The 15,176-nt window shown below is 40.3% G+C and overlaps 1 protein-coding gene across 2 annotated transcripts in view; it reads right to left on the bottom strand.

Moving 5' to 3' along the window:
* Positions 1–15,176, bottom strand: part of DENND1B (DENN domain containing 1B) — a 181,493-nt gene that overhangs the window by 76,957 nt on the left and 89,360 nt on the right. For both annotated transcript variants that reach the window (XM_079981343.1, XM_079981342.1), the window contains exons 8-9: positions 12,319–12,372; positions 11,620–11,730 (exon numbers count right to left, since the gene is read on the bottom strand). In XM_079981343.1, coding sequence (XP_079837469.1) covers positions 11,620–11,730; positions 12,319–12,372 — 165 coding nt within the window. The remainder of the gene's footprint in view (positions 1–11,619; positions 11,731–12,318; positions 12,373–15,176) is intronic.

The following is a 15,176-nucleotide window of genomic DNA, read 5'->3' as shown; positions in this document are numbered from 1 at the left end:
TTCTCACCACCCCATTTTGCTCCCAAATGCTTGAACAATTTTATCCCCTTATATTCCCATCCTAACCATCTTGTTCATATTATGTTCTTCACTACAATTTGTCTTTATTGAGCTGACTATCCCTGCTGTATATGTTAGATTGCATGTCCCTTGAATTGGGGAATGTTGTACCTGTTCATTGTAAAGCGAACATGAATAGTTCTAGATAAAGAAAAGCAAATTTAATTTTAAAAAATCTTGTTTCTTGCTTAAGCTATCTATTCTCCAACTATACCCTCCCCTTAATTGATATGTTATTCTTCTCCCACTTCTTTGACAACACTGAATATTTACATATCTGAATTTTATTTCTGTACAAAGGTGTTCCTGCAATGACCTAAATTAAACTCTTTTGCAGGAGAGAGGAACACTTAAAAAATTGCTCCCGGGACCCTAGGAAGATGATATTTGGAACAGCATCTCAGTTAGAAGCAAACTGAATACATGAACTTCTTTGCTTGTAGTTCAGTTAGTAACTGAAGTGACCTATGGGGCAGGGCAGATTCTTCAACATCAACTTCTTTGGACTGGTCATGTTGTGCAGATGCCTGATTATCATCTTCCAAAGCAACTATTCTACTCCGAACTTAAAAATGGAAAGCATAATGCTGGTGGTCAACAAAAGAGGTTTAAAGACTCTCTCAAAGCAAATCTTAAAAAAAAAAAAAGTAGTATAATCACCAACAATTGGGAAACACTGGCCTGCGAGCGCTCCAATCGGAGAACAGCCTTTACCAAAGGTATCATGGACTTTGAAGACACTCGAACTCAGGATAAAAGGGAGAAACGTGCTAAGAGGAAGGCACATTTGGCAAACGCTCACCATGATCAACTCCTGCCCAGAAACCTATGTCCCCACTGTGGAAGGATGTGTGGATCCAGAATTGGCCTCCACAGTCACTTATGGATTAACTGTTAAGACCGTGTTCATGGAAGACAATCTTACTTGGCTATGAGTAATCGCCAAAGAAGAAGAAGAATGATCTTTTCTGATCTTTTACTGAGGGAATAAGTTGGATATCTGTCCAGATCTTCCAGTGCTGTGGCTTTCTTGTGTCTCTGACACTAAATCTTAAACTCTGACATACAGAATTTCATGCCAAATTGAAACAAATGGAATGATCATTTCAACGTGATGAGGAGAAATAGGACAGTTAAAATTTGCACAAATAACATTTTTAGCTTCTGTACTACAGTGGAAAAATAAATAACAAGTGTACTGCAAATAACTTATGGAACCAAGAGCAAGATTTGAATTATGTGGTGTTGGAAAAGTAAGATGCATATCCCACACATGACTGAGTGGAACTACTCTGGGGAGTTTGTGATTCAGTAAAGCTGTTTAGATCATACTCTCATGTGACCTTATAATGTGAAGCCAAGTCATGCAAATTGCAGAATCGTATTGGATTTTTGCACTGGATTCTTGTCTTAAGACAGGAGTACAGTAACGGAAAGTTCAGAACCTGCCTTCTTCCTCCCCATTATTCCTCTTCCACACGATCTTCACAGAATGCTCTTTAAGTCTCTCTCTCTCTCTCTGTGTTACACACTACTTCTGAAGTGGGAGGGTGGATCTGATGCACATTTTTAGATCTCCAGCAGTCAGAATAGCAGGTTCTAGATCTGAAATATTTCATAATATATGCAGGCCTCTGAAGACTGCTCCTCATAATAATTTTGAGACTCAAGATGAATGACCTTTTGGCAAGGCACACCCACATCTTATCCCCTACCAGTTGGACACAGGGGTAACTATGATGGAATTCATCTTATTAAACAGTAGATTTCAAGAAAGGGAAAACACACAGCAGGAAGAAACCATAATAAATAAAATCAAATAAATAAATGATGCAATGCAGCTAAATGGCTGGTTGGCTGACTGACTGCAAAAATGTTGTATGCAGGTTCAGTTCAAAAGCTGATGTGATCCAGCAGAGTCATTAAAGTACAAGGAACTTTTCCAAGAATTTGTGATTTGAAATGGAATATGAACAATAATACTCCTTGCAGCCTGGTCCACAGCCAGGCAATAAGTCAAGCTTGGAAGTTTTTTTGAAGGCTTCCATTCCCATTAACAAAGAATACTGACGTAAGAAACAAGTTATTAAAAACACCAAAAAAGGGGGGGGGAGTAGTGGGCTTTCTTTATATTGGTGCAGGAATATGCAAAACGGCACAAACGAGTTTGCTCATCAGTAATCTCTTACTCAAGATGCTTACACTAAACAGTCTTCAACTGTGTATCCATCTTGGCTACGAGTCCTAGGAGACCTGTTCCCTGCCTTGACGGCCTTTTCCCACCTGGCCACAGAGGGTAGCATCCTGATTGACTCCAGCTACAAAAGCTGCTGACTCTTGGGTTGCAGTATTGTTTAGGTGTTGTTACTGATGTTAATTTTCTGTATCTTTGTTTTTAATATCTTTATTTGTGAAGCAATTGTTCAGTTTGGTTGGGTACTTTGTGATATGTGTCATTTATTGTTTATGACTTTTGCTATGTTTGCAATTGTGTAGATTGTGTTGTAAACTGTCTCAAGCATGGTTTTAGTTATCAAAAGGTGGCATGCAAATAAAACAATGATGGACATGTGTACTTCCTGGCTCTTACATGAGGATGTAGTGTGCAATCTAGCTCTATGTTGACTTGGAAGGGATTCCTACAATGGCTCTTGCAATTTTTCAAGCCATCCAATTCGTACGAATGCTGATAGAAAGATCACTGTATAGTGGTACTTCGGGTTACATACGCTTCAGGTTACAGACTCTGCTAACCCAGAAATAGTGCTTCAGGTTAAGAACTTTGCTTCAGGATGAGAACAGAAATTGTGCTCCGGTGGCATGGCAGCAGCAGGAGGCCCCATTAGCTAAAGTGGTACTTCAGGTTAAGAACAGACCTCCAGAACAAATTAAGTACTTAACCCGAAGTACCACTGTAGTTGTGAACAAGCTGGATCAAAGGTTAACTTATCCACAATGATGCATTTCCAGGGATAGGTGAAATAGGGATTACTAGGGCTTTCTTGTGACAGTATTCACAGGTACGGAGTACTGACGGAGTCTTTTTTTGTACCCACTGCACTTTTATGAAGGTACCAGTACAGGGAAAAAGGACTGGGAGTTCCTTTACTCGTAGCCTCTTTGGGTCTGTTTCAGAGTAAAATGCCTACATGAGCCTTGTCCTGTGTATAGGACAGTAATATATATTATGAGAAGCAAGAGTTCTTTTATCTGCTTTTATTTAGTTATCAGCAAGCTACTCCATCTACTTTTCAGGTGAGGAAAATAAAAACCTTGGCAACTATAAACAATAAACTGCTGCAGAGTACAATGCAACACGTTCTAAAAGAAAATGGTAGTGTTCCTTTTGAAAGCAACAGAAGGAAACCATCTGTTCAAAGTCTAAATATTTAATTTATGTTCACTTTTTTTAAAACAAAAAATGCTGCAAAATAAGGTGGCAACCATCTATAAAGCAAACAACAACATATTTAAATAAGTGCATAAATATTTTAAATTACCTCAGCAGGTAAGGCTCAAAATACACTTTAGGGCCTTTAGAATAGATTTCCTTGAAAATGATGAAATCGTAGTTAAGCCAGGCTGTGGACCAGCAAGCACTTTTTCACAGGACCCCATGTTCAGAATGACACAAGCAAACATTTGGATGACACTCCATGAAATTCAGAACACCACAATCCTATGACACTGAGGCACATATAAAGGAAGTCTCAACAGTTCAAAACAATGATGCTAAATATTGTAATCCTTTCTGTGTAGGGGTTTTTTTTTTGTATTTACATTTTTTTATGGTTGTATAATGTGCAACCTGGGACGCAGGTGGCGCTGTGGGTTAAAGCCTCAGCGCCTAGGGCTTGCCGATCGAAAGGTCGGCGGTTCGAATCCCTGCGGCGGGGTGCGCTCCCGCTGCTCAGTCCCAGCGCCTGCCAACCTAGCAGTTCGAAAGCACCTCCGGGTGCAAGTAGATAAATAGGGACCGCTTACCAGCGGGAAGGTAAACGGCGTTTCCGTGTGCGGCTCTGGCTCTGGCTCTGGCTCTGGCCAGAGCAGCGATGTCACGCTGGCCACCTGACCCGGAAGTGTCTCCGGACAGCGCTGGCCCCTGGCCTCTTAAGTGAGATGGGCGCACAACCCCAGAGTCTGTCAAGACTGGCCCGTACGGGCAGGGGTACCTTTACCTTTTTTAATGTGCAACCTGTCCATGTAGAATGTCCACTCATCATTGGCGCATGTCCCTGGCAGGGCGAGAGACACTTCATGCAGCTGCACAGTACACAGTCCATTTGAAATCCATTGTATCATCTTGGTAATAGCAGTGTATTGGTGACTGAGAATGGGGTATTTAAAATGTGTTTACAGTTAAAATCAGAATTGTTTATACTGAGGAAGTAAGTGTAAATCAAATCCTGGTCCTTTATCCATCAGTGAAATGGGCAATTTGTGGATGATGAACTGCATGCGGCCTGCGGGCCCTTATATTTTGATCTCAGCATGTATTCCATTTTTATTGCGCGTGACCTAGTAGTATTTATTTTTAACAACTCAGGCTACACTAACAAAAAAAAAAAATCTCCACTCTATGAAGAAGCTATTTACAAATATGGGGTTAATGAATGTGCAAGACATATTCACATACCCAATGGCCCTAATCTCGAACGCTACACATCAGTCAACCCTGCATAGAAGAGCCAAGCAATGCGTGGTCAGAACGGAACGGACAGGCACAATCCTATTCTGCCCCTTCCCATATACTGACTGCCCCTACATTTAGTCTTCTACCCAGGCCTCTCCTCTACCGGCATCACACAAACTGGACTGGGCACAAAGTCTGGGGGATCTTCAGGTCAGAGTACTGTTTAGAAAGGAAAGATGGCTCACCATGGGTGCCAACTTGAATAAAACATGGGGGGGGCAGGTAAGTCCTGCCCCACACGATCGATTACAAGATGTGGCACACACATGTCATTTGAATGGTAATGCCCATAAACTGAGGGGGGGGGCAATCCCCTCAAATATTTTAGGGAGAGCGAAGAGACCTCAGCCCCTAGGAGTTGGCAGTGCCGGATTAAACCCCGTGGAGGTCCCTAGGCAGTCGAATTCTTGGGGGCCGCCCTCACATTGAACTAAAAAAGCTTGATTGTAATTTTCCTTCAACATCAAATAAATTGTATTTTGATGAGTTGTAGCGGGGGCCCTAAAAACCATGGGGCCCAAATAGGTGCCTACCCATTTGGTAGTCCGGCACTGGGAATTGTGGGGAACCAAAGTCACTTATCCCTGTTTTTCAGCACTCAGTGGAGTTTTTAAAGCATTTAAAGTCAGCATTTTGCTGAAAAAAACCCAGATGCAAGTGAGTTTCAATGACTCCTCACAAAGAATCATTCAATACAAGGGTGGTAATAATCAGCATGAGGATACTCTATGAATCACTAGGACAAAGTACCACATTAGGGGATCCTTAGAATCAGCTGGAAGACGAGCATGATGAAGTACAATGCAATTATGGCAAACCGAGAGCGCTTTGCGTGCCCAAGCATCTGGTCAGTTGTTCTGCTGCCTTCAAGTGTTTTAAAGTCCCTTGGCAGCTATAAATAAAACCCCAAGTTTTGGAAGGGAATTGGAAGAAATATATATTATTTACACATATGGGCTAGTTAAGAGTTATGATACACCATGATTTAGCCTAACCAAAGGCGCAATCATCACGGATCCACTGGGGATAAAGGGGGTGTTTGTTCTTCATGGAAGGCAAAGACAGTGAACATTTCAATAACTGGGGTTCCTCCAAAACAATTTTGAAATTGTTTTTAGCTCACCTCCCGATTCCTATTTTGCAGAAATGAAAAACTCTCCTGGATTATGCAGGTGGAATGCAAGAACAGCTCTTACAAAATTATCAGTCCAGCGTTAGTTGAAGCAAATATTGTTATTATTATTTAAAAAAGGAGGGACGAGAGACAACATTTCAACATCTGCATTAAAGTATTTCCACCTGCTTCTATAGCAGAGGCCACAAAACAGGCACACACTACTTAACATATTACTGACAGAATGATGAGAAAGCTCCTGTCAGGCACGGGCCAGCCGGGTGTTGGAGACAAAATGCACAGCCCCAGCTGACTAGTTAGAGAAAGTCTGGAGAGGTACAATTATAGAGGCATATGACAAGCCTTCATGCCTGACTGACTTGAGAACCGATGACATGGCATTAAACAGCAATCCTTCCTACCCAGCGGTCACAAAACAGCAATAAGTCAACTGATGCACCGTTGTAAAATCATGATTTATTCCTTTGCTTTGAATACACAAGACTACAGCACGATGTTCTGGTAGACTACCACTGCAGGTTCACTTGGGGCCCAAACATCCAGGGCTTGCCTGCCTACAGCAGGCATAAAATCAATGTTCTAGCACTGGCTTCCTGAAAAAGGTTTCCACGCTAGCTTAATTCACACAGCAACTGCAATACAAAAAGCTGCATTCAAGCTCTTATATTCTCATACCTTTTTAAAGTGCTGAGTGCATGCAGGATGCTTGTTTGTATGCATATTTTCATTTACAGGAAGATGGAAATAAAAGAGAATTGCAAGTCAGAAAAACAGATACAAAGTAAACGTTTTACCTATGCAAAAGGCAATTGTGTATTTATGCAAAAATGCATATATGTAAATAAAGAACTGGTCGTTATTTTGTTACACGTACTTCTTTCCTCATTAAAATAGGTTGATCACTATATGCTGCGCCCTCCAAAAACAGAACCCCCTTTTTCATTTCTATACATATCAGGATTAGTCCTTTAAAACCACAGGGTAGACTGAAATGGCAAAGGTGCTAAATCTTTAAAAAATAGTGATTTATAGATTCAGAGAATTTTCTATCCTCCACAAAACAAGAAGAGTAAGGAGAGCTTGAGAGAGAGCTTGAATTATGTCTTTTGTTATTGGTGCAACTGCCCTTAGATAGTGAACCGAAACAGAGCTGATAACTTGGAGGTGACATCACAACTCAGTCTGCATGAACTGTCATAAACACTTGGTATTAAGTTAACCTCAAAGATAAAAGGACAACTCCCCTAACAATAGAATGGATTTGATAACACTATTTTCAAAGGAAAAGGCGCTTATTCAGAAAGCAAAACTCTAATGCAGGAGTTACATTTTCACTGGGGATATATAGTCAAAATTTGCTTTATTTTATGCAAGTGGTAACCATAAAAACAAAGGGTGGTATCCAACTAAAGTCTACTCAGGATAGATCCACTGAAATTAATGGATATAAGTTAGTCATGTCCATTCATTACATGGATCTACACAGAGTATGACTCACGTTGGCTACAACCCATTAGAATCAGAGAATATGCAATACAAAAGACTAATTGAGGTGTCTTAGCTGTTAATACAAACATGAAACATAATGTTTAATACAGAAATATAAAAAGTGGACCAGAAGATAATATGGTTACCACCTTCAAAAGAAACCAAAGCACAGTTAATTACAAACTTCCTGGTTTCATTCCTCATGTCATAAAGGGGCTATGTGTGGGCCAAAGATTCAGTCATATCCCATCTTAATAAGCCAATATTTCTTCCTCCAAACCTAGCCAAGATACTCCTCATAAGACTCTAAACTTAACTAATTTTTAAAAAATTCTGACAGACACCTGGTAGAAGTGCAGAAATGCAAAATAGATAATCAGCATGCTACACACACTTTCAGTCTACAGTCTGTGTAGAAGAGTGCAAAATTAGGATATAATCCAGTTACTACTTTAAGTGGTAACTCTTAATGGGTCCTAGATGGGATACATGAACATTTGATATTACCCTACACTGATGCAGACAACAGTTCCATCCGGCTCAGTGTTTCCTACTCTTACTGAAAGGATCTCCAAGATATCAGGAGACTAATATATTTTTTTTTATTTCTCTGAAACGGAGATAAACCTGGAACGTCATGCATGCAGTCCATGTACTACAGGGGTCAGCAAGGTTTACCTCACCTATGCCAGTACACTCCAGCGGAGATCCCTCCCTGGGCGCCTGAGCATGCACAGACGCGATTTCCGACACCGCGGAAGCGAGTCCACACACTGCACTGCACCGGTTTAGCACAGCGTGCAGGGATTCGCTGAGCAGGCAGCTCAGTTTGGGGGTGGCTCGTGGCCCATGGGCCTTAGATTGCCTGCCCCTGATGTACTATGGTAAAGGTAAAGGACTCCTGGGTGGTTAAGTCCAGTCAAATTCAACTATGGTGTGCACGATCTCCACTTTCAGGTCGAGGGAGCTGGCGTTTGTCCACAGATAGCTTTCTGGGTCATGTGGCCAGCATGACTAAACCACTACTGGCGCAATGGGACACACTGTGACGGAAGCCAGAGAGCACAGAAATGCCGTTTACAACACACACCCTTTGGAAAACAGGAACAGTGACTGGTGCTAAAAATTCCATTGGAAAAATTGCCACTACAATATTTCTGCAATGGTCAATAATTTCAACCACAAGTAGAAGTGCAATTTGAATACAGAGGCCTACTACCTGAAATTCCTTAAATGTAGCTAACAAAGTTGTTGTCAGACTTTACTTCCCATTAGCTCCAGTCAGGACAGCCAATATTCAAGGATGATGGGGGTTATAGTCCAACAACATATGGAGGAAACCACGTAAGATACCTCAGCCTTAAAGGAAAGAGCCACAAAACAAACCCTGGACCTTTGGGAATGCCCAACATGATGCATATTCAGAGGGTTGCATCCAATCAAGCTGCAGATTTTCACTCACACAATGAAACCTCCCCTCCTCTCATCTGAAGTCCCACACACACACACTGTCAAAATCTGTTCCCAGGGATCGGGAGGCCTTCGGAAGCATATTAGGCAGAGGCAAAGTCCAATTGCAAAACCAGAACTGTGTTTGTACAGCATCAGATACCACCAAGAGGTTGGTTCTACTCTAATGGAAATCTGATTGCCATAATTGACATCCTATACCCTTTTAATGGGACGCAGGTGGCGCTGTGGGTTAAAGCCTCAGCGCCTAGGGCTTGCCGATCGAAAGGTCGGCGGTTCGAATCCCTGCGGCGGGGTGCGTTCCCGCTGCTCGGTCCCAGCGCCTGCCAACCTAGCAGTTCGAAAGCACCTCCGGGTGCAAGTAGATAAATAGGGACCGCTTACCAGCGGGAAGGTAAACGGCGTTTCCGTGTGCGGCTCTGGCTCTGGCTCTGGCTCTGGCCAGAGCAGCGATTGTCACGCTGGCCACGTGACCCGGAAGTGTCTCCGGACAGCGCTGGCCCCTGGCCTCTTAAGTGAGATGGGCGCACAACCCCAGAGTCTGTCAAGACTGGCCCGTATGGGCAGGGGTACCTTTACCTTTACCTTTATACCCTTTTAAAATGTGGCTCTTTGGGGGGGGGTATTATTGGGTTGTTTTTATTTTGATTATATATGTTGTGGTTTTATATCTTGATTTTATTCTGTGAACCACCCTGAGACCCCCGGGTACAGTGTGGTATATTAATATTAATATTATTATTGTTATTGTTGTTGTTGTTGTTGTTGTTATTATTATTATTATTATTATTATTATTAATATTGTGCACTGACCCTACACTCACTCTGCACTGGTCACACTGCTGACTGATGCAATCCGTTTCAGTACAGTGGGCAGCGTCTACATGACAGTTGCCCTGCATTAAGTTGTTCCTGCTGAAAAAGGAGCTATTGCTCAAATTGCACTTCAAGAAACTGAAGCCAAATCTGAACTGCAAGACTGACTGATATAGACACCCTTCACCATGTAAAGCATATTCACAAGTTCAAGAGGGGCACTTCTGGTTGTCCCTAGACACAGGTCCGAGTATTTTTTGTTTGACCACCGCTTTCCCCTGGAAAACACACTCTTTCCCGCAGAATCAGAACCAACAGAAATCCACAGAAAGTCCATGGATTAACAACTGGCGTACAAGCTTAACAAGTGAATGACAACTATAGTCAACAAATGGATGTTGGACTTATTTTTATCTCTTGAAACGAAGAATGCTATATAAAGTGATGCCTCGCAAGACGAATGCCTCGCAAGACGGAAAACCCGCTAGACGAAAGGGTTTTCCGTTTTGGAGGCGCTTCGCAAAACGAATTTCCCTATGGGCTTGCTTTGCAAGACGAAAATGTCTTGCGAGTTTTTTCGACTTTTTTTTTTCTTTCTTCCGCCTTTTTCTAAGCCACTAAGCCGCTTATCCGCTTATCCGATAAGCCGCTAAAAGCCACTAAACCGCTAAGCTGTCAATGGGCTTGCTTCGCAAGACGAAAAAACCACTAGACGAAGAGAATCGCGGAACGGATTCTTTTCGTCTTGCGAGGCACCACTGTACTCAGGACACTCTCATCCCTGCATAACAAAACTTCAGAGTATCTCAAATTTCAAAGCTTTCAGCACATTTGAATGAGAGCTAAGACCAATAAAGTTGTTGACTGTATTTTGATCACTCAGTGCAAGATTTTATTTGTTCATGCTTTTAAAGCCCTGCTCTTGCTATTTACAAAGACTCAGATAGTAATCCTGCAGAGTTAAGCAGCTCAACTGAGTTTAACCTCATAAATTCCTTTAAATTAAAGGAAATTAAAATTAGCTTGTGTACAGGCTTGCCTTGGGTACATCCAGATTAGCTAACAGTGCAAAACTATTTTTGTACTATTTCTGATTATACTGAACATACTGTAAGTGGTTTTGCATTCAGTGAATCATTTGAACACACCTATTACCAGACTAGAAAGTATGTCATGCAATAAATTTGAAGGAATCCTAAGTAATATATTTCTATACTTAACAGACAACACTCTGCATACACAATGATGCCCATTGGCTTGAAAGCAATGTTGCTTGCAACTTAATTGAGATGGGTGTAGACCTGTATATTACACCCCATGGGAAAGGATAGAACAAAAAGGGGCTATCAAAAGATTTAGGCATGGCTGTAGAGTTAAAACATGGCTCTCTTTATCTCTGTGCCATCTGCAATGACATAAGAAAGCCATTTCAGCATAGGCAGAAGCATAAAACCTGTAATAAAAAAGGCTATTTGGAATAGTAAGTTATTATCAGCCTGAAGAGCTGCTCCAAAATCAGAGCTATTACAGCATACGCTCCCCAAACACTACTCTGCAACCAAGATGAATTTACCTATTACCAGGTTTAGGATACTAGCTATTATCATGCCCCCTTGATTTCTTTCAAGTAGCTCCAATGGAATAAGCCACAAGTGAATAATAAAGATCTTATAATAGCCCTTAAGAATTCTTTATAGGGTGGAAGGCACAGAAATGAACTCTAGCGAGTTAGAGAACTCTCATCTCTGGATAACAAAAAATAATTAACCTGACTTAATGTATCTGAGAAGGCTTTATATAAATCAGACTTTTGTGCTTCAAGAGTCAGATTACAACCATATATTTTTAAAAGTATGTAGATATTGTCTCATAAGTACCTACTGAACATATTTAAATCTGCAAGGGTCTTTTTGAGACGCTCAATGTATTCTGCTTGAAAGAAGTGTGAAGTACTTACGGTGCTTAGTTTGCTGGAGGTAATAATGATGCGTCTCTCGTGCAACATGCTGGCATAAAGTTGCAGCATGTTGTTCACATCCACAGCAACAAAATATTCAGTAAGATTTCTCTGTTTAATAAAGAATAAGTACTGTTAACACATTAATAGTGGTAATTGAGTGGAGCATAAACTTATAACTACCAATTTCCCTGCTGAAGGAGGATTTTTTTTAATCTTGTTAAAGAAATATGTCTGCACAATAAGCATCTTTAACTGAAATTTGTCACCTTGTTATCATTTGCAATATTAAAAACTGTGCTTCAAAATATTCAGATTTCATTTTTTAAGCAAGGCTGCCCTCCCTCACCAGTTTTTTAGTTTAGCTTATTAAACATAACCACTTCTTAAACATTCATGCCTGCAAACACACACACACAGAATGAGAGCGATCCTTGCATCCACTGTGGGCAAATGATTGTTTTAAATTACATAAATAGATATACACTAGTATATGCAAATCCCCAGCACTATGGAATTGAAACAGTCTGTGAAGGGAGAAAGTGGCGGGTGTTGGGATGTGTAAATGAATTAAAGGAGAATAAAGCCATTGAGGAGAGAGCTGAACCAGTTTGTTTTCAGGTTCTATCCAGCCTTATAATTCAGTGGGTATGTGCTAAATATCTCATCTTACCCCCATATAAATCTTACAAAACTTACACTTTCAGGTACTGTTGGTAATCCAGTTAGATCAGGAGTAATGAAATACGATTGCTGATCAAGGAAAGGAAAACAAAACAAAACACAGAGTTATTGGTCCTGAAAGTGATAACAGTATTATAAACTGCTGTTTATGTAGGCTAGTTAGCTTTTGTTCTTGTGGCAGAATGGCATGATTAGTAAAGTAATCAGGAGCACCAGATAGTTTGATTCAATAGACCACAGGCATGAAATACCCTTTTCAGAAAAGTGTTTGTTTTCTAATGAAATCACAGTTTTGCTAATTCCAGGAGTTTACAAAAAACACAACAGCGTATATGTAGAGCATCATCAGTGTTAAAGAGTATGTGACAAGGCTCTTTTCAAACCTTGGAGCTGAAGGAGGAGAAAAAAGCAGGAGAACAGGAAGAAAAATAGAAGAAAGGAACTATACATACAGTTGCTTCTGTAGCCGCTACTGCCCTAGACAGCAGACACCAGATCCCCACCTGCACTATACATTTAAAGCAGTATCATACCACTTTAAACATGTCTTCCCCCAAATAACTGTTTGTTACTGGTGCCAAGTATTGATAGGAGACCCCTATTCTACTCATAAAGCTTCAATTCCCAGAGTAGTTTAACAATCATAAGGAGATGGAGGGGTGTGGCCTCATTTTCATAAAGTGGAAATAACAAATCCTGCATTCCTAGCCAGGATTTTCTTCTTGTATCTCCCTTGTTCATAGATTGGCAGCTGGTGGGGGGGGGGGGAGCCAGTACTCCTCACAGGGTTGAATATAGCCTTGGGCTTCCGGTTGCTGATTGTTACAGAACTGGGTTCATTCTGTTAAATATTTACAAGCAGGTTGCAAAACAACCCAAGTTTTCCCCGCACAATAGTTTATGAGAAATGTAACTTCTGCATGCATATTTTAATGTGATCCGCAGGAGGTGTCAAAAGCTTCACTAGTCCACAAGCATGGACAATAAACACAGTGTATGAGGATATGAGGCCTCCAGCTGAAAACCTGGCTTTAAAAAAAATATGTTTTAATTAAAGGTTTTCTTGGGTTACAGATATACATCGTCTCTATTTCTGACACCAGTCACGATCACCATGAAGGTCAAGGAGAAGTGGACCACCACTGTATGTTGGGAAAGCAATTCTTATTCTAAGGGAAAACATTATGGGATTACCAATATGGGCAGAAATCAACTAGTCTGTTCTTATCAAGACAATGGAAGAGATTAGCAGGTGAGGATTGACTAAAGTGAGGGTTGGTCCAAATTGAGGATCCAGAAACCACAGGAAACCTAGGTGTGTAAGGTCTGCCTCTTCCTTACTCTCATTCACCAACTGCCAATTACTGTGAACAGCTGGCCTGCTCTGCTTCTCATGATGGGGGATGTGGAAGTTGCATTTTTAATTGTAGCACTGATGGAGGTACATCCTTAGCACAATCCCACACTCTACCCTGAAGTCTCATTGAGATCAATGGGGCTTACTCCCCGGTGAGTAGGTAAAGGATTACAGCCTCCGTCTACAAATTAAACTCAGGATCTATGAGAGAACAAGCATCACAGAAGCTCTTAGCTAGCCTCATAATTGTGAATGGGGAAAATGTTACTAGACTAAGACCATATTAATGGGATCTAGAATTTTGTACTAAGGAAAGGACCTCGGTAAGTTCATTTATAGCTACTTGTTAAAGTAAGGTGTTTATGCCACGAGGTCTTTATTATCCCTGTCCAATTATAGCCTTATTGGGCAAATCTGACAACTAACACATTTTTCACATTCAGAATTAGTTGATAGCTAAATAAAACACAAGCAATGGTAGAAAAAGAAAGAATTAGCCAAAAATAAATAAATTACATTAGGAATGTGTTTTTTAATCCAGTACATGTACAGAATGACAGAATTCATATAACATAGAAAAGGGATAAATTCAGATATTATGAAACCAAGAAAGTGTCCCAAATTCTGAAAAATATTTTCTGTTTATACTATTCTTATATTTAAAATGCTTATTTGAAGATGGAGGGGGGAATCCCAAGGGTGCCAAACCCTTAAATGTATTTAAATTTCAACCTGACATTCTTCTTCAGGGATATTTACAAAGCTGAACATTAGAAAAAATGTCAGATGATCTTCAGATAGTCATCACTAGCAAAAATAACTATACTTTTATAATATCTTTCATTAGTTAGCTTAAACCCTTTTATGGGTTTTTTTTTTGGGGGGGTGAAATATAGGATTCTTTCCTATCATCATCATCACCACCACCTTTCTAACTTTTTTGGTCGGGTGCAGCCCTTCTTTTTCATTTTGGCGGATAATTATTCAACTTTTTTCTTCTGAGGAGTTAGATTCAGTCATTAAAAAACAAAATATTCAACCTCTGCTAAGATATTATGATAAAAACGGTATGTACCACTGAAATATCTGTAGAGATATGATGTTAAGGCATTGCTCACATGCTGCCAACAGTGCCAAGTGTAAATATATTCAGTGAAAATAATACATTTTTTATTCCTGTTCTACAAAGAGGCCTTCTCAGAAATTCGTAAACAGTTGAAAGGCATAAAAAATATTTTTAAAAAACAAAAAGTCAGTAAGAATAAACTATTGTCACTCTATTAAATGTAAAGAGGATATTTAGCATACAATTTGCACATATACTTCCAATTCTGGTTTAGTCTAAACAGAAAATACATTCAAGAGTTTTTTTCTTTTATACCAGAGCTGCAACATAATAATTTCTCAGGGGACATTTATGAATCACTTGCAATCAACAGAGACATCATTTGGCAGGCAATTATTTCTTTCAAGAGGGGCTATGAGTAGCCAGAGCAGTTTAAACTCACCGCCATTA

This window comes from Podarcis cretensis (genome assembly GCF_951804945.1).
Source record: "Podarcis cretensis genome assembly, chromosome: 6".
Lineage (NCBI taxonomy): Eukaryota > Metazoa > Chordata > Lepidosauria > Squamata > Lacertidae > Podarcis > Podarcis cretensis.
Note: the sequence above shows the minus strand (reverse complement) of the source record. Positions and strands in the feature narration are given on the sequence as shown.